Source organism: Globicephala melas, chromosome 16 (genome assembly GCF_963455315.2).
Source record: "Globicephala melas chromosome 16, mGloMel1.2, whole genome shotgun sequence".
Taxonomy (NCBI): Eukaryota; Metazoa; Chordata; class Mammalia; order Artiodactyla; family Delphinidae; genus Globicephala; species Globicephala melas.
This window is the reverse complement of record NC_083329.1, coordinates 14,785,410-14,807,626: the sequence shown is the minus strand read 5'-3', so window position 1 is coordinate 14,807,626 and position 22,217 is coordinate 14,785,410. Positions and strand designations below refer to the sequence as shown.

The following is a 22,217-nucleotide window of genomic DNA, read 5'->3' as shown; positions in this document are numbered from 1 at the left end:
GAAATGCTGAATGCATGTCTTTCTAAATAACTTATGTCCTGAGAACGATTTTACATAAAAGGAGTAATAGCATATATAATATTCCTATTGTGAACAACTTTTTTCCACAGATATATAGCTCATTATTTAGGATCATTTATTAAATAAAACTGGAAAACCACCTGATTTTAAAATAGTGATAATACTAGTTAAACTTTATTGAGCACTTATTGTGCCAGGCTATTTTAAGCTTTTTACATTTATTAGCTTGTTTAATCTCAAATGAGAAGGGTATGGTTATTTTTTTTCATCTTTATTGGAGTATAATTGCTTTACAATGTTGTGTTAGTTTCTGCTGTACAACAAAGTGAATCGGCTATATGTATACATATATTCCTGTATACCCTCCCTCGTGAGCCTCCCTCCCACCCTCCCTATCCCACCCCTCTAGGTCATCACAAAGCATCGAGTTGATCATCCTCTGCTATGCAGCAGCTTCCCACTAGCCATCCATTTTACATTTGGTAGCGTATATATGTCAGTGCTACTCTCTCACTTCATCCCAGCTTCCCTTCCCCACGCTCTGCATCCTCAAGTCCATTCTCTATGTCTGCGTCTTTATTCCTACCTTGCCACTAGGTTCATCAGTACCGTTTTTTAGATTCCATATATATGCGTTAGCAGACGGTATTTGTTTTTCTCTTTCTGACTTACTTCACTCTATGACAGGCTCTAGGTCCATCCATCTCATTTCAGATAACTCAATTTCATTCCTTTTTATAGCTGAGTAATATTCCATTGTATATGTGTGCCACATCTTCTTTATCCATTCATCTGTCAATGGACATTTAGGTTGCTTCCATGTCCTGGCTATTGTCAGTAGTGCTGCAGTGAACATTGTGGTACATGACTCTTTTTGAATTATGTTTTTTTTCAGGGTACTTGCCCAGTAGTGGGATTGCTGGGTCATATGGTAGTTCTATTTTTAGTTTTTTAAGGTATGCTTATTATTGCCATTGTTTTAATTTGAGGGAAAAGAGGCAGAGAAAGTTTAATTCATTTGTATAAGATCACATGGCTAGGAAATGTCAAAGCCAGTTTCAATCCAGGCAGCCTGGGTCTATACCCACCTCTGGATCTATACCACTCACTCTCAACTACAGGTAATAAAACTAGAGCAACAAAAATTCGCAGTATATTTAACCTAAGAGTTGTTTTTATATGAATAAGGTAAAAACATCATGTTAAAGGAAATGAAAACAGGGACTAAATAATTAAAAATTTAAACTATTTTCTCAAATGAAGTCTTCATATGAAAATATGCTTACAAAAATTGATATATAAATTTAATGCAGTTCTAATTAGAATTCATTCAGTTCAATTTTTTTTTTTTTTTTTTTTTTTTTTTTTTTTTTTGCGGTACGCGGGCCTCTCACTGCTGTGGCCTCTCCCGCTGCGGAGCACAGGCTCCGGACGCACAGGCTCAGAGGCCCTGGCTCACAGGCCCAGCTGCTCCGCGGCACGCGGGATCCTCCCGGACCGGGGCACGAACCCATGTCCCCTGCATCGGCAGGCAAACTCTCAACCACTGCGCCACCAGGGAAGCCCTCAGTTCAATTTTTTGAAGAGTATGCATAGAATAAATTATCTTAAAGTTTATTTTATATGCTGCACTTTTAGAATATACAGTAAAATTGTGAAAAGGAAGATTAGTGAGAAACTCCCACCTGATAGATATTCATACATAGGGTAACTCTAACTGTACTGGTTCCTATTCTGGTATAGGAATCAATTAACAAAACGGAGTTCAGGATTAGATTCCTGAACATTTGGGAATTTATATGGCAGTCATTGTATTTTTATAAAAGTTCTTAATGACTTAATCTGCTTGTTCTAAAATATCCCAGACTTTACTTTAGATTGTGGCTTTTGTATTTACTATTTTTCTGCCTCAAATACTCCATCTCTAACTAATAGTCAACTCTTAACCTAAAATAGAGTCCCTTAGGTATTACAATAACTTTTTTTTTCCATCCTAATGCACTGAAATGAAATTATCTCACTTGTTTGTTAACTTGAATGTGGGTTTTCTTTACTCATTAGAAAGAAAATCTGTGAACCCAAGACCTCCTGTTGTTGGAACCTATACTTAGAAAAGCCTGTGGCTCCTAGGAAGGCTTTCAGTAAATATATGCTGGAGTACACATGTAAATTATTAACAAATGAATGAATACACATGTATTGTGGCTGTATGGGCAAGTATTTTTATTGATAGGGTGTTTGACCAAAAATGTTTGGAGATCATGTTATAGGTTATCAAGTAAAAGTTGCTTTACATTATTTTTTAATTTATTTACATAAAGTAGTACAGCTTTAAGCACCAGCCATTGATTTAAATACAAATGAGTTTCAATCTTTGTTTTTCTACTTAGCCTGTGGAACATTTGCTACAAATAAAATTTAAGCAGTTTTCCATATGTCATTGCAGAATAATGGAAAGTTTAGCTACTTGGAGATACTATGAAGCAAAGGAAGGTGGCTTCTGAAGAGATCATGGTATATTATGTGAAAACCCGTAAATTAGAATCATTGACATAGAGGCATTGGTGATCATGGTCCATCCTCTTTTATTCATTGATGAAAAAAGTAAGACTCCATGGGTTGAAGTGTATATCCTAGGCCACACAATGAGTCATTCAGAGTGTGGTTAATCACAAAGGTTCTGTGCTTTTTCTGTGATATTATATCTAGCAAGTGTTCCACTTGCAAAATTCCTGCAACAGATTTCGCCTTTGCAGTTATTCTAAATGTTTCAAGTTCAATAGAAATTCTTAATTAATAATTGTAAGCATGGATAGTACTGTTCAGCAAGCAAGGAAATACTGTATTTATTGAATATTTATTATGTGAAAAACAATTTAATATTATTTAAAATGCACAAGGATGACATATTTTTTTCTCCTTAATTTTTACTTACTTAAGAATTATAAATGTCATGAAGAACCTAGGGGTAAGACAGGAATAAAGACACAGACCTACTAGAGAACAGACTTGAGGATATGGGGAGGGGGAAGGATGAGCTGTGACAAAGCGAGAGAGTGGCATGGACATATATACACTACCAAACGTAAAATAGATAGCTAGTGGGAAGCAGCCGCATAGCACAGGGAGATCAGCTCGGTGCTTTGTGACCGCCTGGAGGGGTGGGATGGGGGTGGTGGGAGGGAGGGAGACGCAAGAGGAAAGAGATATGGGAACATATGTATATGTATAACTGATTCACTTTGTTATAAAGCAGAAACTAACACACCATTCTAAAGCAATTATACCCCAATAAAGATGTTAAAAAAATAAATAAAGTTCTTAATCATAACAAAAAAGAATTATACTGTTAGTGCTTGGAGAGACTGTCAGTTATTGGAATTGACTCACTTTCGTTTATTCATTCAACATATGTTTATTGACTGACTACTTTGTTGGACTCTGGGGATATTACAGAGAACAAAACATGTTCTGCTCCATTGAAGCTTATAAAGTTGTAGGGAAGATAGATATTGAACTCGTTATATAGTTACCTAGATATGATTGTCGTAAGAACTCTGAATGAGAATTATAGATGCTTTGGGACTATATTACAAGAGATTACAAGAGAGCTTGACCTAATTTGTGGACCCGGGAGTAGAAGTGGGTGAAGCAAGAGAATAATGAAGCTTTGATGTGAAAGATGACTTGGTTAGTGGAGTGGTGATGGTGTGAGTATGGGAAGGAGTAGAATCAGCGGGGGCAGCTTGCACAAAGGTCAGTGGCTGGAAAGAACATGGCATATGGTATACTAATACTTTAACACACACAACTAGGTAAAGGGGGTTAGGGGATGAGGTGTGTGAGATATGCAGGATCAAATCATGTAGCACTTTATAGGACATGTAAGGACTTAAGAAAAATCTTAAGAAAAAAGAGAAGCCATTGAAGGATGTTAAGAGGAGAGTTAAATGTTAAATTTTAATTTTAAAATAATCAGGCTGCTTGCAGTATGTCAAACAGCTCGGTGAGGGCAATAGAGCATGAAAGGATCATTTTAGTTCATTTTCTGAGGCATTGTTCCTGCAGCTACGTTTTATTTTATTTATCATTTATTTATTTATTTTATGAAAGTCTTTTTGATTAACTGTTATTATCCTTTAACCGTGTTCACAAACCTCCAAGTCTACTAAAAAAAAAAATCACTATAACAATTAACTCTTTTTTTAAAATCTTTATTGGAGTATAATTGCTTTACAATGGTGTGTTAGTTCCTGCTTTATAACAAAGTGAGTCAGTTATACATATACATATGTTACCATATCTCTTCCCTCTTGTGTCTCCCTCCCTCCCACCCTCCCTATCCCACCCCTCTAGGTGGTCACAAAGCACAGAGCTGATCTCCCTGTGCTATGCGGCTGCTTCCCACTAGCTATCTATTTTACGTTTGGTAGTGTATATATGTCCATGCCACTCTCTTACTTTGTCACAGCTTACCCTCCCCCTCCCCATATCCTCAAGTCCATTCTCTAGTAGGTCTGTGTGTTTATTCCTGTCTTACCCCTAGGTTCTTCATGACATTTTTTTCCCTTAAATTCCATATATATGTGTTAGTGTACAGTATTTGTCTTTCTCTTTCTTACTTCACTCTGTATGACAGACTCTAGGTCCATCCACCTCATTACAAATAGCTCAATTTTGTTTCTTTTTATGGCTGAGTAATATTCCATTGTATATATGTGCCACATGTTCTTTATCCATTCATCTGTTGATGGACACTTAGGTTGTTTCCACCTCCTGGCTATTGTAAATGGAGCCTGCAGCTACATTTTAAATATGACTGTGATACATTTACACTGTGAGTATACCTGAACTTATATTAGCATAAGTTTTATCATTTAATAAACAATTGTCTAAGTTGGCAAATGCATGTACTTATACATATGCCATTGTTTAAAACATATTTGAATTCTTGATGTTGTTGTTAAAGTCTGTATGCATCCTTTTCACACCCCTCAGGATGGCTGAATACATGATCATGAACTCATATATTTATGAACAAATATAAAACTATATAAATACACATATGAGAATCTGTTTGACTTTTGAAATCTTTTAGAATTAATTCAGAGCCAATATAGTGAATAATGAAAGTGAAATAATATTTATTGAATGCCTTTATTTTGTGAGACAGTCAAGCCAAATACATACTAACACAATTATGTTTAACCCACAGAGCAATCCTATGAGGTAGGCAATTTTATCCTCATTGTACCATTGAATCTCACTGAGGTTAATTAACCTACATATGATAACCCAGTTGGTAAATGGGAGATGACAGTTGAGTTCTCCTTAAATACTGTGCATAATGCTAAATTAAAAGTAAAATACAATATTCACTGGTAAAAAAGCAAATCATTAGGCCTTAATTCCTTCCTCAAAATATTCAAATTAAGAATTTCTGAAATTTGTATGAACAGTGCATTGATACAGCATACACAAGTCAAGGTTGATTTCACTCACTTGTGATCCTGGCGTGTTTGCCTTCTTAGACCTCAGATATATCGATAGTTCCAATATGTTTGATGGTTTTTATCACTGGTTACTATTTTCTTAAAAATGCATTATTTTATATAGCTTTCGTTAAAAGAGTAAAACAAATATTCACCATTTGCTCTTCATCACCCCCATATGTAATGTACTCAGAAACTTTCTTCATAGTTCAAGTTCTCTTTCAAAAAGTCTTTCCTATGTATAAATTTTTAGTCATCACTTTGCAATTAATCATTAGTTTGTTGTAATATCTGACCTTTTCAAACATTTTGTGTGTGTTAAAATCTTTTCTCTTGATGTTTTATTTGCTTAAACTCCTTTTTTTTTTTTGCGGTATGCAGGCCTCTCACTGTTGTGGCCTGTCCTGTTGCGGAGCACAGGCTCCGGACGCTCAGGCTCAGTGGCCATGGCTCACGGGCCTAGCCGCTCCGCGGCATGTGGGATCTTCCCAGACTGGGGCACGAACCCGTGTCCCCTGCATCGGCAGGCAGACTCTCAACCACTGCGCCACCAGGGAAGCCCTAAACTCCTTTTAACATGCTGTCTGTGTCTTATTCATGAGCTTGATTTTGTATATAATTTGTCATTAATTCTTTGTGGTGAATAGCAGCCACTTTTTTTTTTTTTTTTGCTCCAGGACTGCTAGTCCAGTATTGACTGAACTACCTAAAAAAGTCTGCTGTTGCATATTGGAACTTCACCCTTGGTTTGCTCTAGCCAGAGAAGATTAGGCAGAGAGACTAATTATTTTACATGTTTTTATTTGTCTATACCTAAGAAATAAGTGAATTAGGAATTAGATATGCCATTTCTGGAAAGATATACAACCATATAAATCTGATTTCTTAACATGTAAGTGTAAGTCATGTGAAAAACTCATTAAAGATCAAGGATCAAAAGAAAAAAGTTCTCTGAACACTTCTTTTAACAAATTTCCCCTGTTTTGGCCCCAGTTATGGAAGTAATGTATGTTTCATTCTAGAAAAGAAATAGACAAAAAGACAAATTAAAAATCACTGAAATTCTTCTATCCAGAGAAAATTATTGGTAACATTGTATCTGATACTTTCCCAGTCTTTTGTCTATGTAATGACACTGTGGTAGACTGAATAATGGCCTCCCCCTTCAAAGAAGTCCACATCCTAATTCCTGAAACTTGTGAATATATTACCATAAATGGTAAAAGGGGATTTGCAGATATGATTCAATTAAAGATTTTGAGATGAGATTTTCCTGGATTATTCTGGTGGACCCAGTATAATTACATGCATTCTTCTGAAAAGGTACAGAGGGAGATTTGACTACAGTAGTGGGAACTGTGATGATGGAAGGAAGAGGTTGGAAAGAGAGGAAGGAAGGGGTCATGAGCTAAAGAATGAGAGGTCTTCAGAAGCTGGAAGAGGCAGGAAGTGGATTCTTTTTGAATATCCTCCAGAAGGAACCACCCCTAACACTGGTTTTACCCTGTAAGACTCATTTGGGTTTCAGACTTACAGCACTATAAGAGAATAAATTCATGTTCCTTTAAGCCACTAAGTTTCTGGTAATTTGTAACAGCAGCAATAAGAAGCTAATATACACTTTTAGTGTATTTATTTCTTTTCCAAACATGGCATGACAAAGGAAATATTTCTCAGAATTATTTTTCTTTAATTTGTCCTTAATATCTTTAGGTATGTCATCTGTTCTCTTGTAACTACCAGCATATCATACCTTTAAATTAATTTTATTCATTGTTTTTTTTCCATATTGGCAGTTTTAAAATCAAATAAAAATTATCTTATTTTTGACATGAAATCTATCCTCAACAAATTTTTATTCACCTTGCATAATTGAGACTTTATGTCTGTTGATTATCAACTCCTGTTTTTCCCCTCCTCTCAGCCCATGGCAACCATCTTGCTACTCTCTAATTTTATGGGCTTGACTATTTTAGATACCTCATATAAGTAGAATTATGCAGTATTTGTCCTTCTGTGACTGTTTTATTTCACTGAGCTCCAGCAATATCATTCTGGGTGTTTATCCAAAAGAGTTGAAATCAGGATCTTGAAGAGATAATAGCATTACAGTGTTCATTGCCACACTGTTTAATAGAGTCAAGATGTAGAAATAGCTTAAATGTTCATTGACGGTTGAATGGAAATCCTGTAATGTATGAGATGAATGAAACTTGAGGACATATAGGCAGCTTTTTTAAAAGCTCTTTTAAAATTTTCCATGTGAAATAATTTCAGATTTACAAAAAATGTGCACATTTTTTTATGACTTTGACCCTTGGAAAGTATTGCACAGTTACTTTATAGAATATCCCTCAGTTTGGTTTTGTCTGATGTTTTTTCATGATGAAATTCAGGTTATGCATTTTTAGTAAGGATACCACAGAAGTGATGTGTGTTTTTTCTCAGTGCATCCTGTCGGGAAGCATATGATATCATTTTGTTCCATTATTGGTGGTGTTGTCTTTGGTCACTTGTTAATGCACAATGTCTACCAGGTTTTCCACTCTAAAGTTACTGTTTTTATTGTATTTAGTGAGTGTATTATGGGGAAATTCTTTGAAATTGTGTAAATGTCCTATTTCTCACCATACTATCACCCACTATTTTTACCATACATTGATGTTCTTGCCAAATGGTGATTTTCTATTCTGTTATTTCTTCTGTTTCCTCTACATTTATTAACTATAAGGAAGAGCTGTCTCTTCTCCTTCATTTATTTGTTTATTCACTTATTTGTGTTTATCAGTACGGACCCATGGAGATACACACGCACACGTATTGTGGCTTATGATAAATTGCTATTGTTATTTATTTTACAGCTGAAATTGCTCTAGATTTGGCCATCGGGAACTCCCTCAAATTGTCTCCTCTGTTGTTTTGGCAAGACTCTGTTATTCTCTGAGTACTTCCTTATTTTCTGACACTATAAGAAATTTCAGACTCATATTGTACTTTCCAGCCCTAGCCCTGTAATCAACCATTTTTCCAAGAAGCCATGGTTCCTTATATTGGAGAATGGTGTTTAGAAAGAAGAACCTGGGAGCTAAGTATGCTCATTGGTTCTGGGGCATTAACCTTTCTTTCCTTTAAAAAATGTTTTTATTTTTTAAATTAAACCACCAAGTATATTATTACTCTCTTTTTGAAACTCTACTATCTTGCTTTAACAGAAACTTGTATCCTGAAACGTGACTCTTCTCTAGGGGAAGTGTTGACTGTTTTTTCTTTCCCAGTATCGACCCCTTAGAATCTAGACATAGAAATAGTATCAACCTTTCTTCCTTTGAGTTTGACAAATAACCGCTTTTCTTTACTCACTGCAAAATTTCATCTCCTTTGAAGCAATATTTTACCTCTCCTTGTTGCTGCCTTGCACTGAAATCCTGTGCGGCCCATTTAACCTTCTATCCGTTTAATACTTTTTCACCTGCCTGTTATCTCTCTTGACATCATTCTTGATTTCAATTTCTGCGTGTACATTAATTATGCATTAATTACGTTGTGTTCAAGTTCCAAGAAGGCTTATAGGACTCGAATACTCTGTACTCTCAGGATAGCTTTATTATAAGCAGAGGATATACATTGAAAGTGGTCTGGAGATCTTAGATGTTAGGGCTGACTATATAGTTATAGCAGTTAAGGTGGTGTGGGTTTTTTGTGTTAAAATAGCTCCCAAATAAGAACTGTAGGTATTTATATTTTTATATTATATCTGGCCACATACTGAAATTTTTTATTATTTTAGTAGCTTTTTAGTTGTGTTATATTTCTTTGTCAACAATCTGATTTTAGACATAAGAAAGTTAACTTTGTTTTCTTCTTTTATTCTAACTTGAAATCTGTCATCTGTTCACTGACAGACCTTTTTGCTATGCTATTTCCATATCTGTATTTGTCTCTTAGTTGTAGTATTTGTATAAATAATTTTTTTTCAGGATGAGTATGTAGATCTTATATTTTAGGGCATTTGCTTATGTGGAGTTATTATGTTGTTTTTCTATGTAGACAGGATGGTTGAGTATGTATATTTCATAAAATATTGCTTCAGTTTCTTGTCTTTTGACATGTTGTTACTCAAGATCACCTAGCATCTTGCCTAATCTTGCTTTCTAAATAACTAATTTGTTTGTATGAATATATGTGTGTGTGTGTGTGCGCGCACGCGCATGTGTGCACATGCCCATATGGATATGCCTGGATGTCTATTTTTTTAATAACAACTTTATTGAGATATAATTCATATACCTAAAGTCTCACTCTTTTAAAGTGTACATTCAGTGATTTTTTTAGTATATTCACAAGGTTGTGCAGACATCACCACTATCTAATTTATAGCATTTTCCTCACTCCTAAGAGAAACCCAGTACAAATTATCAGTCACTCCTCATTCTCCTTTCCCCTAGCCTTGGGCAACCTTTTTCCTCTCTTTATAGATTTGTCTACTCTGAAATATCGTATAAATAATATCATGGAATATGTAGATTTTGTGATGGCTTCTTTTATTTATCATAATGTTTTCAAGGTTCATCCATGTTATAGCAGGTATCAGTACTTCATTCTTCTTTATGGCCAAATAATATCTTTTTATCTTTTATGCAGGGCATTTCCTTTTAACATTTAGGTTTGAATCTTCAACAGATTTTTTATCATATATTTAACATATATGTGCTCCTTTCAATTTGTTATGATTGTCTGCTTTTAACAACACTTTCCCTGCATATGTTGAAAATTTGTATGTCTAATATTCCTCTTCAGTGATTTTCATCTCTGTTCTATTCTGGGAGGCTTTTTCAGATTTGACCTACATGAACTGGTTCAGAATTATGTTTTAATTCCTTTATTTTCTGATCCTTTATTTTCTGATCCATAAAAGGTGGCAGTTTAACATTATGAGTGATACTTCACTCACAACACGTGAAGCTATTCATGACCTATAACATTTAAATGTTTCACCTTGGTTTCAGTATTATTATACATGGACAAAATTTAAAAATGTTTACCACTGAATTCTTTTTACCAATTGTTAATAAGAGTCACTTTTGTAGAATGATACTTATCACAGAGTCATTTAAAAACTGCTGAAAGTAAAAATTACTACAATAATAGGTCCAAGTAAATGCATTATGACATGTGATGAAATATTATTTAGCTATTAAAATTCATGTTTTCAAAGAATTTTGATTTTATGAAACTAGGATACCAAAATGTCTCCCCGTCTTTCTATCTACAGAATTATAACTGGAATAAAATGCACCAAAGTGATAGCTGTATTTTTCTCTGATTGTAAGATTGTGGATGACTTTATTTTATTCTCTTGTGTAGTTTCCAGAATGGCTACAGTGTTTGTAGAACCTTTATAATAGCAAGAGAAGTAATAAATAGAATTTTGAAGCGTTAGGACTACTTTCATATCTATATTTTGCTTTTTGTTGCTTGATAACAAAGATTTATAGTTTGCCAGTCTTGAATAGGCCACTAAGAATTAATGATAATAATTTTCAAATCTGATATGCAATATATTTTCACCTAACTTTTGTCAATTTTTAAAAGTACATATCAGGATTGTATTTTTTTTTTTCCCTACAGACAGCCTTTTGATTGATTATCAGTTTACATTCAGCTTATTACAGGAAGATGATCGCCATCATACTGCCATAAACTTCATAGCAAACCCAGAACAGGTGAGAAGATAATTTAACTTTTAAAATATCAACGGATACAGCTTTTCATCATCTTTCATTGTAATTGTACCTCTTCTCAGAATTATCACACTGTAGGGCTTTTGTAGAAAGACTAATCCTGTTAATTTTTTCTTTTTGTAAGACCTAGTTATCTTTGTGATTCACAGAATTTGTGAGCTTGATATTTCAGATTTTGTAAATAGTCCTACAATTTATGCATTATTTCTATTATTTTTCAGGCTTACAACAGTGTTTATGCTTTTAATTACGTTCTGAAACTGGGAGTAGTCTTTTTGAAAATATAACCCAAAGCTTCAAAACACAGGCTATCTTATATATATTTTCTTCTTTTAAAAATATACTGTTACATAGTAGTAAGTTTTCATTATATTTTTTCTAAATCAACTGTTTTATCTGAGTTATATGAATGCTAGGTTTTAAAAAAAATATTTTTATTGAGATGTAATTGACATTGCATTGTGTAAGTTTCAACTGTATAATATGCTGATTTAATATGTGCATATATTACAATATGATTACAAACATAGCATGAGCTAACACCTCTGTCATGTCACATAATTGTAATTTTGGGGGGGCAATAATTAAAATCTAGTCTCTTAGCAACTTTGAAGTTTATGATACAGTATTTGTTGTCTGTAATCACTATATTGTGCATTAGATCTCTAGGATTTACCTACTCTTTGCAAGTTTGTACCCTTTAACAACTTCTTCTGGGGGAGAAGTTCTCAGGGTTGTGCACCTTCTCCCAATCTCTCTGAGTCATGTTGGCTCTAGTGAGCCACCCACATTTTGTTTGTTTTCTCTTACCTGATGTCAGATGTCCACACATGCTTGTTCTCTCAGTGCTCTCTGTCATAGTGGAGACAGAAATAGGTCCTTTGGGCAGTACAATTAAAGGACAATCATGTTGGATATATCCTACACTCTCTCTTTCCCCTGAGGGAGCAGTCATTGGCCAAGTTGATCTTTCTGATGTTGAGCTGTGCTGGCTTGGGGGAGGTGCTGACCTTGGTAAAGTGAAATTGTTCTTTTTACCCATTATAATGTGGCTATTCTCAGTTTTGTATTCATTTTTTTGTCCTGCAACTTCTTAACTGGATTTTGGTCCTGTCAAAAAGGTGTTTTGGTCCCTCTATCATTGTTAAATTGTTTTCTTTTTGTCAGGGATGAGTGCTGGGGCTTCCTATTCCACCATCTTGCTGATGTCACTCTTTCTCAAATGCTGTATTCTTAGTATACATTAATCCAGCTTACTAAATCTATATCATATATTTTAATAGTTTTTCAAATAGGTGAAACCTCAAAATGTATCCTGGCATTCGCTAGCTTCTTTCCTCTAAAATATTTTACTGAACTTGCCAAAAAATAGTATAATTTAAATTTTCATTTTCTAGTAAAGTAAGAGCCCTCTTTCCCCAAAATAGGGAAATACTCCTTATTCCTTAGATTTTAAGGGATGCCTACATTCTTGGGACTACATGTAAAGTTTTGACTTTTAAATAAGACTTTTTGAGGATGTCTTCTTACAAGTATAATACTCTCTTCACTGATGGTGTGTATTTTTATAAAGACATATTAATGTCAGAAACTACATTTTCTGTATAATAAGAATGTTTTAATAAGTGCACTGTAAACACTGTAGACTTCTTTTTTATTGTGGTAAAACATACGTAAAGTAAAATTTATAATTTTAACCATTTTAAGTATACAATTTGGTGGCATTTAAGTACATTTGCAGTGTTATGCAACCATTACCACAATCCATCATCAACATTTTTGATCAGTCCAAATAGAATTTCTGTATCCATTAAGCAATAACTCCCTATTCCTCCCCTACCCCCAGCCTCTGGTAACCTTTATTCTACTTTCTCTGTCATTCTCTATCAGTTTCTGTGTTCCAGGTACCTCATATGTGTAATCATACAACATTTGTACTTCCGTGTTCGGCTTATTTCACTTAGCCTAATGTTTCAGTGTTTCCAATGTTCATCCATGTTGCAGCATGAATCAGAATTTAGTCTTTACCTTTGGCTTCTTGAATGTTTAATGGTACTTGTAGAGTTCATTGAGGATATAAGACATTTAATATAAGTGGGATATCTGACTCACAATGTGGGTGTGAGTAATCCTTCTCTCCAATATGATCATAGTGTCATACACATAGGCTCAGATTAGCCATAATTCTAGTTTGCTTCTCTCTTGGCTATCCTCTCCTCCTTCAATTTCCAGAAAAACTTGAATTCTTACAAATGTCACAGCTTTCAGTTTTACTTTCTGCTGTGTTGTTCAGTTGAAGCCAAGAGCCCAGACACATGTTTTTGGAAACTGAAGGACACTAAACTATCATGAGAAGTGCCACCAAAGATGCTTGTAACATCATTATAACTAATTTATAATTATATTTATACAATTTATAATTAAAGAGGAATTCAACTTGGAACAATTTCTGAAATTAAAATGGATTGTTGGTCTGGGTTTCCTACTTATCCTACAAAAAAATAAAAAAATAGGTACCTACATTATTTATGCATTTATTATATTTTGAAAACAGATATAATTCTAACCCACTGTACATCATCTCCAGCCAGTGCTTTCATGTGAACAATTTCTGGAGTAGTTTCTTGTATAATATCTTGCTGAATTTATCCACATCTAACAATAATGTTCTAAATGACTAATTTTTCATTTACTGTGGTAGTCACAGTATTACCTCTTCCAGTCCAGTATATTTCCTTGACCTCAAATGTATTTTAATACATTTAATCAAATGTATTTTATAGGGCTTTAGTTATGGTACCACATATTTCAGTAATGCTTAAACTTGAAAGGATGAACTAAAAATTCAAGAAGAGTTCTATAGTTTCCTATATCAGTTGCAAATTTTGTGTGACCTTTCTAGCAATAATACCAGTTATTCTCACATTTCCCCGACCCAAAATAAGGCACACACAATCATGAAGATGTGACTTCAAGATAAAAATAATGATTTAAGTTTTCTTAGGGGTACATTGTTTCTACCATGTTTTGTTTTTGTAGAAAAGCAACTATTTTTGAACCACTCCATTAATAATAAAAAAATTAACCCCTTCTCAGAGATCAGCAATCATGCCTTCTTGATTCTGGTAAGGAAGTTCCCTGGTAAGGAAGAAGATGAAGAATCTTATTTAATGTTCACAAGGAAGTCTTTAGGAAAGTCATGAAATCCCCATTTCAGAGATAAGGAAACTGATTTTCGGGAAGGAGAGGTAACCTTCCCTATATCAATCAGCACGTACATTAAAGAGCTAAGATTTGAACCCAAGGTCGCTTGACTCAATGATGCCTAGTCTTTATAAACTCATTTTGTTGCCTCATGAACCTGACTTAATTAATACGAAGCCACAATTGCTAAAATATTGAATTGTAGCAGCCTCTGGCTTACATAGAGATGGCCAGATCATAGTAGGGAAGATAAATGGGAACTTTAAATATACCTTTGAATTTATCACCTATATTTTTTCATTAAAAAAGTATAATTGGCGTCGACACTTTCTCACTTGAGTATTGACATGATGTTTACAGTTTGAGAAATATAGCATGGACATAATTAAAACAGTAAACATATCTATCTAGTATAATTTGATTTTTTTAACCACAATATTTTCTTTCTTGGTAGTCAAACAAAAATTTGGATATTTCAATTAATGCATCAAACAACTTTAATCTCAACATTACATGGTCAGTTGGTTCAACAGGTAAGAGAATTTTGTTGTCATGTGTCTTTCACTTCTGTTTCTATACGTAGTAGGGTGTTCTGTGACCTTTTATGTTAATTTAAATAATTGAAATTAAAAAATATTATATGGCATATATATATACTATATGCCATAATTATGCATATAATAATACCTGCTGTTTCAGGTAAAAATAATAAGTAGCATTATTAATAAAGCTTCATTACAGTGTTAACTTTCTCCCTAATTCAATTAAAATTAGGTAGATAACAACATTTTACACTACTTAATTTTTTTTATGACAGTGTTATGAATTCCTGTGATTTTAATTAAGATAGATTACTTCTTTAATGACTAAAGAGGCTGAAATTTCAATTACTTGATTCACCATTGAAGCTATAAATTTAATTATTGACCTTACTATTGATATAAGACAGTGAATTTTTTCTGTATATGCTGATAAATTACCAAATTATCTATTATTTTTAAGCTTACCCTGTACCTTTGTCAGCTTTGGTGCTGAGAGAGGGTAAAAAACCCCTGCACTTAATAGTTCTTCCATAATAAGGTTTATAAGTTGAAATTGTTAACTTTTAAGAAACATAACTAAGAAGAAGTACAAATCTGTATGCTGTATTATGAAAAAGTATTCTCACAGTTTTATATTTACATTTTAGGAAATTCTGTTGCTTTCTACTTTCTATGTAAAAGATACATTGTTGCATAAAAGTGCTGGAAGCTTTTTAAAGAAAATATGTGGATCCTTAGAAGTCCATATTTGATTTCTTAAAATTAAGTTATTATGCTATTTTAATATGTAGAATAATGGAAACAAGTCAAGAGTGAAGAGGTCTTTGCAATTCCAGATTTTATATTACATGTGTAAAAATGGAAAAGATTAGACAATTATGTAGATATTTTGTTCCAGTAGTGCAAACATATAGTGAAATCTTGGCTCTGTGAGTTTCATTAATAAGAATTCATGATAACTTGTACTGTAAATTTGAAATTCTGCATAATAAACTGACTCTACAAGAGTTTTAAAATTTGTCAACATAAATACATAAAACCTGTGTAATCACTTTAGAACAGTGGTTTTAATATGCAAGAGATCACTTGTAACCTTCAGATTCCCAGAACCAAATCTCAGAAATTTTGATTTATCAGTTTGGAAGATGTCATCAGGAAATCTGCATTTTAAAAAAGCATCCAAGGTTATTTTGGAAGAGGTCATCAGTTAGAAATTAATTCAGTTGCTCAGTATCCTAATTATTTTTACTGTTAAGGTGGAGGTCTTGGTAAGATTGTTGGAAATTCTTTCTTCCATTTGGTTAATTTCAGTAAATATTTATTGAGTACCCAATATGTGTTTAACTAATTGAACGTTTAACTCATATTTTAAATTATATCCTCCCAATTTATTCAAAGTAGTGGTGGTTCAATTTGTGGTAAACAAAAAAATTTGATTTCTTTTCCGTTTTTAAATTGGATTGAGACATGTGAAATATGTCCTGATTTGTTTTGAAAGGCTCTGTGGAGAAGTAGAAAAAACTCAGTTTCTGAAGCCTTATATACCTGAGTTCCAAAAAGGACTTTACTGTTCAGTAGCTATAAACTTAAGGCAAGTGTCTTAATCTTTCTGAGGCTCAGTTTTCAGTTTGAAAAACAGAGCTGGAATATCTCTGGGATAAATTTTTTTTTAGAATAGAATATAAAGTCTCTAAGCCAGTGCCTAGTACATAGCACTTAATCAGTGTATCACTTAATCATTGTAAAAAATAATTTTTATACTAAATCTGTTTCTATTATATCAATATGTATGACAAATCTCATTTTCTTTTTTCTTCGTCATTCTAAGTTGTAAAACATGACTTTATTTGGATAGTTATGTTCTTATAAGTCTAGTTACAAAAATTAAGTAAATATCATATATATGTATATATTATGTTAATAAAGATACCTGTTTCCTAATATGAATTATTTAAATTTGTTATTATTATTTACATTTTAGCTGGAACAATATCTGGGGAGGAGACTCCTATAGTTTCCAAGACTAATATAAAAGAATACAGAGATAGTTTTTCCTATGAAAAATTTAACTTTAGAAGCAATCCAAACATTACTTTCTATGTGTACGTCAGCAACTTTTCATGGCCCATTAAAATACAGGTAAGTGTTAATAGTATTTACTCTAATGACCACTGAGTATTTTCATTACAAAAAGAATGCTGTTTTTGTTCAAAGAGGTGATAAAGATTTGTATATTTTGAGCAATATGAAAACAAGTATCGACCCTCCATACAAAGGATACAGTGAATGTCTGTGATGATGAATGTCTTCGTAAAAAATGTTTACACAAATAATATTGAATTAACCAAAGAATGTACTAATTTTTCATTGAGATTATATTCTTTAAAAATGCATCAAAAGTTGAAATAACTACATTGTTTGTATTTTCTGATTAATTTTATTCTTTGAGGGTCAAATAGATATTCTTTTCTTACAGTCCAACTTGAAATCATTTGCTGTGTTTAGTAATCTTTATTATATACTGAACATAATTCAAACCTTCATTAAAAATTTAGGATTAGCAGTACCTAATAGTTAATTCTTTAAGGCTCACTACCTTTCACTATTGATTTCTTTATCTACTCTATATATGTTGTATATTTCATTTTTATTGTGTTTAGTGATAGGCTGCTAAAGGCTTTTGATTTATTGCTAGGAACATTTAGGATGTTCTTTCTGTGTTGAAATAGTCAAGGTTTGTATACTTAATTTACGCTTTTATAAAAGAAAAAGTATGTTTTAATGTTGGGATTTATTTATTCATCCTTTTATGACTGTTTGATTAGAATGAATTCAAATTAGTTTACTAAATAGCTCACGTGTGCCAAGCTCTGTGCTGAGCCATTATGTTTTATAATCTTTAAAAAATTACAGATCATTTACTCTTCTTTTATATAGAAAATTTTGCATGTTTTATTTATATTAATTTCTATGTAATTTGTGAGAGGACTGAGTGATTTGTAAAAATCACTTATTTGCTGGAAAAATTCTTATTGTAAGGTTGATTCCATGCCTAAGTTAAGGAAATTACTTACCTGTTCAAGAAATATTAGTACAAATTACTACTCAGTAAATAGTAATAGAAATTAATTTGATAAAGTTACTTCTTCATTGTGATTGAATTAGATGCTAATATAGTAAAAAAAGAATGCCAGAAATATTTCCTTGTAGGTTTTTAGAATTTTGACTTTGAGGATGCTGGATATATCATTTCATTTTCTAAGATTTATATAGAAATGTTAATCGGATTTCACTTGTTTTATTCAGATTATGATTGAAGGTAACAAAAGGGCTCATCCTTGAGCTTATTAAATAGTAATTAAAATTGAAAGAATTGTTACATTTTTTAATTGTTTCCTGCCCTTTATTTCATGGCTATCTAATTTTATTTTTAAGCAAATTACACAGTTACTTTAGAATGTTCATGAATATTTAATGGTTAGAAATTAACTTTCTAAATTGGATTTTCTTTTGAGATCATACTAGTAATATATTCTGGAAGCCAAACCAGAATTTGAATAATGAAGTTAAAATATCCCACTCTCCCAAAATAATAAAATGTGGAAAATAACTGTGATGGTCAAGATAGGTAGAGCCCAGTTCTTAGTCTTTGAGTAAAATCATCACATTAGTCCTATGGGATATGTTATATTAAGGCAGATGAGTATGTGTGTTTGTTTACAGAACTGTAATAAACTTTCCATTTTTAAACGTAAAATAGTAAAATTATTTGAATTGAGATCTGTTTGCTAATAGAATTGAATTACATTGATTTTTGAATGTTTAACCATCCTTACTAATCAGGGGTAAACTCCACTTAGTCATTTTGTATTATACCTTTAATATATTGTTGCATTTGATTTGTTAAAATTTTAAGAATTTCTGTACCTATGTTTATGAGGCATGTTAGTTTGTAGTTTTCTATTATTATAATCTTGTTGACTTTGTAGCGTGGTACTGCTGGCCTTATAAAATAAATTGGGAAGTATTCCTTCCTGTGTAATTTTCTGAAAAAATTGATATAGAATCCATATTATTTCCTTCTTAAATTTGTGGTAGAATTCAACATTGAATGAATTTGAACTTGTGATTTTCTTTATGGGAATGTTTTAACTACAACTTTAATTTCCTTAATAGATTGAGAGCTTTTCTGGTTATCTGTTTTTTCTTGAGCGAGCTCTGTCCGTTTGTGTCTCTCAGTTGCTCTCAGTTGTGTCTTTCCCATTTTATCTAATTTGTAGAATTTATTGGCAAAAGATTTTTAACAATATTCACATATCATCCACTGATGTCATCTAATTCCTGGTATTGGTAATTAGTTTCCCCTCTCCTTTTTTCTTTTCTTGGTCAGTCTGCTTAGAGAGTTATCAATTTCATTTATTTTTCTATTTTTTATTTCATTAATTTCTTCTCTCTAATTACTCCCTTTCTTTTGCTTCCTTGACATTAATTTGCTCTTCTTTTTCTGATGTCTTAAGGTGAATGCTTTCTAATTTCCTTTTTGATTTCCTCCTTGATCAGTGGGGTATTTAAAAGTGGGATATTTTATTTCCAACTATTTAGAGAATTTCTAGAAATGCTTCTGTCACTTATCTCTAATTTAATTCCAGTGTAGTCGCAGAATATATTTTGAATGATTTGAATTTTTTTTTGATTTGAATTTTAAAAATTTATTGAGACTTATGGTCCAGTGTTTTTGGCAGAATAATGGCTCCACAAAGGTTACCACGTCCTAATCTCTGGTACCTGTGGATATATTATCTTACATGGACGAAGAGGACTTTGAAGATGTGATTAAGTTTAGGACATTAAGATGATTACTCTGAGTTACTGGGGTGGACCAACCTAACTACATGAATCTTAATGTAACCATTTTTGGCTGAGGTCAGGGTCAGAGGGTGATGTGCCTACAGAAGAATGGTCAGAGGGAAGCAACATTACTGGTTTTGAATATGGAGGAAGGGGGCTCGAGCCAAGGAATATAGACTCCAGAAGCTGCAAAAGTTGAGGAAACAGATTCTTCAGTAGAACCTCTAAAAAGAAATGCAGCCTTGCTGACACCTTGATTTTAGTCCACTGAAACCTCTATCAGATTTCTGACATACAGAACTATAAGACAGTAAATACGAATTGTCTTAGGCCACTAACACTGTGTTAATTGGTTACTACAGCAATAGAAAATGAATAAACCTAGTGTCTTAGTCCATTTGGGCTGCTATGAAAACATACTATTGACTGGGTAGCTTATAAACAACAGAAATTCATTGCTTACCGTTCTGGAGGCTGGGAAGACCAAGGTCAAGGCACCAGAATGGTCAGGTTTTGGTGATGGCCCTTTTCCTGGTTTATAGCCTGTGCCCTCTTGCTGTGTCCTCACATGATGGAAGAGGGTGGGGAGCTCTGTGGGACTGCTTTTATAGGAGCACTAATCCCATTCATGAGCAATCTACCCTCACGACCTACCTAATCACCTTTCGAAGACCATAGCACCCAGATATGAATCTATTTTGGTAAATATTCCTTGGACAGTTGCAAAAGAGGTGTGTTCTCCTCTTCTTGGGTGAAGTCTTGTACAAATGTCAATTAGGGCAGGTTGGTTGATCGCTTTTTCAAGTCGTCTAGTGTCCACATTGATGCCCTGTCAATTTGAAAAATGAGCGTCGAAATCTCTGACTGTTATTGTAGGTTAGTTTATTTGTTCTTGTGGTTCTAGCAGTTTCTACATCATGTATTTTGAAGCTCTCTTACTTAGATGGATAAATGTTTAGGGTTTTTATGTGTTCTTGATGAATTGGTGACTTGACCTCTTTATTGTTAGGAAATTACTTTCTATATTCCTGGTAACATTCTTTGCTTTAAAATTTATTTACAAGAAATAAAAATTTATTTTGCCAAATATTAATAGCAAAGTCACTCCAGCTTTTTAAAATTACTGCTAGAATGCTATGTTACTTTTCATCCTTCTACTTTAGCCTATTTGTGCTTTTATATTTAAAGTGGATTTATTTTAGGTAGCATATAATTGTCTTTTTCATCCAATCCTAAATCATGTACGTGTAACGTATATATATTTACAGGCATACCTCATTTTATTGAGCTTTCCTTAATTGCAGTTTGCAGATACTGCATTTCTTACAAATTGAAGGTTTGTGCCAACCCTGAGTTGAGCAGGTCTATAGGCACCATTTTTCCAAAACATCTGCTCACTTTGTGTCCCTGTGTCTCATTTTGGTAATTCTCATGATATTTCAAACTTTTTTGCTATTATTGTATTTGTTTTGGTGATCTGTGATCAGTGATCTTTGATGTTACTACTAAGACTCAGTGAAGGCTCAGATGATGGTTAGCATTTTCACCAATAAAGAATTTTTAAATTTAAGTATGTATTGTGTTGGCCAAAAAGTTCATTTGGTTTTAAGTAAAAATAAAAGACACATTTTTTCATTTTCATCAAGAACTTTATCTGGCAACATATTCATTAACCAAATGAACTTTTTGGCCAACCCAATACATTTTTTTAGATATAATGCTATTGCACACTTAACAGACTATAGTATAGTACAAATATAATTTTTTTTTACAAATATAATTTTTATATGCACTGGGAAACCAAAAACGTTATGTGAAATGCTTTATTGCAATATTTGCTTTATTGCAGTGGTCTGGAACTGAACCTACAGTATCTTTGAGGTATTACTGTATGTCTTTGGGTTTAAATCTAACATCTTGCTATTTGTTTTCTATTTTTCTTATTTGTTCATTGCTCATTCTTTCCTTTTTTCTGCCATATTTTTTTAATTCAGCATTTTTTATGATTTAATTTTATCCTTTTTGTTGGCTTATTAGCTACAACTCTGTTGTGGTATTTTAGTGATTATTTTATAGTTTATCATATACATCTTAAACTTCTCATTGTCTATAAGAGATATTACATCACTCATTTTTTGTGTATTAACCTTAAAAAGTGTACTTTCATTTCCTTCCCCCGACCTTCGTGCCATTGTTGAATATATTTTACTGCTTCATGTATTATAAAATTCACACTACGCTTTTACTATTTTTGATAGTTTTATTTAAAGGTATTAAAAATAAGAAAACATCTTCTCTTTTACCTACATATTTACTGTTTCCAATATTCATCATTTCTTTTTCTTTTTTGTAAATCCAAATTTCTTTTT

The 22,217-nt window shown here is 32.8% G+C and overlaps 1 protein-coding gene across 2 annotated transcripts in view; it reads left to right on the top strand.

Annotated features, from left to right (window-relative positions):
* The window catches only part of ATRNL1 (attractin like 1), a 683,154-nt gene that overhangs the window by 226,429 nt on the left and 434,508 nt on the right, over positions 1–22,217 (top strand). For both annotated transcript variants that reach the window (XM_060286203.1, XM_060286202.1), the window contains exons 22-24: positions 11,142–11,236; positions 14,913–14,991; positions 16,982–17,139. In XM_060286203.1, the coding sequence (XP_060142186.1) occupies positions 11,142–11,236; positions 14,913–14,991; positions 16,982–17,139 (332 nt within the window). The remainder of the gene's footprint in view (positions 1–11,141; positions 11,237–14,912; positions 14,992–16,981; positions 17,140–22,217) is intronic.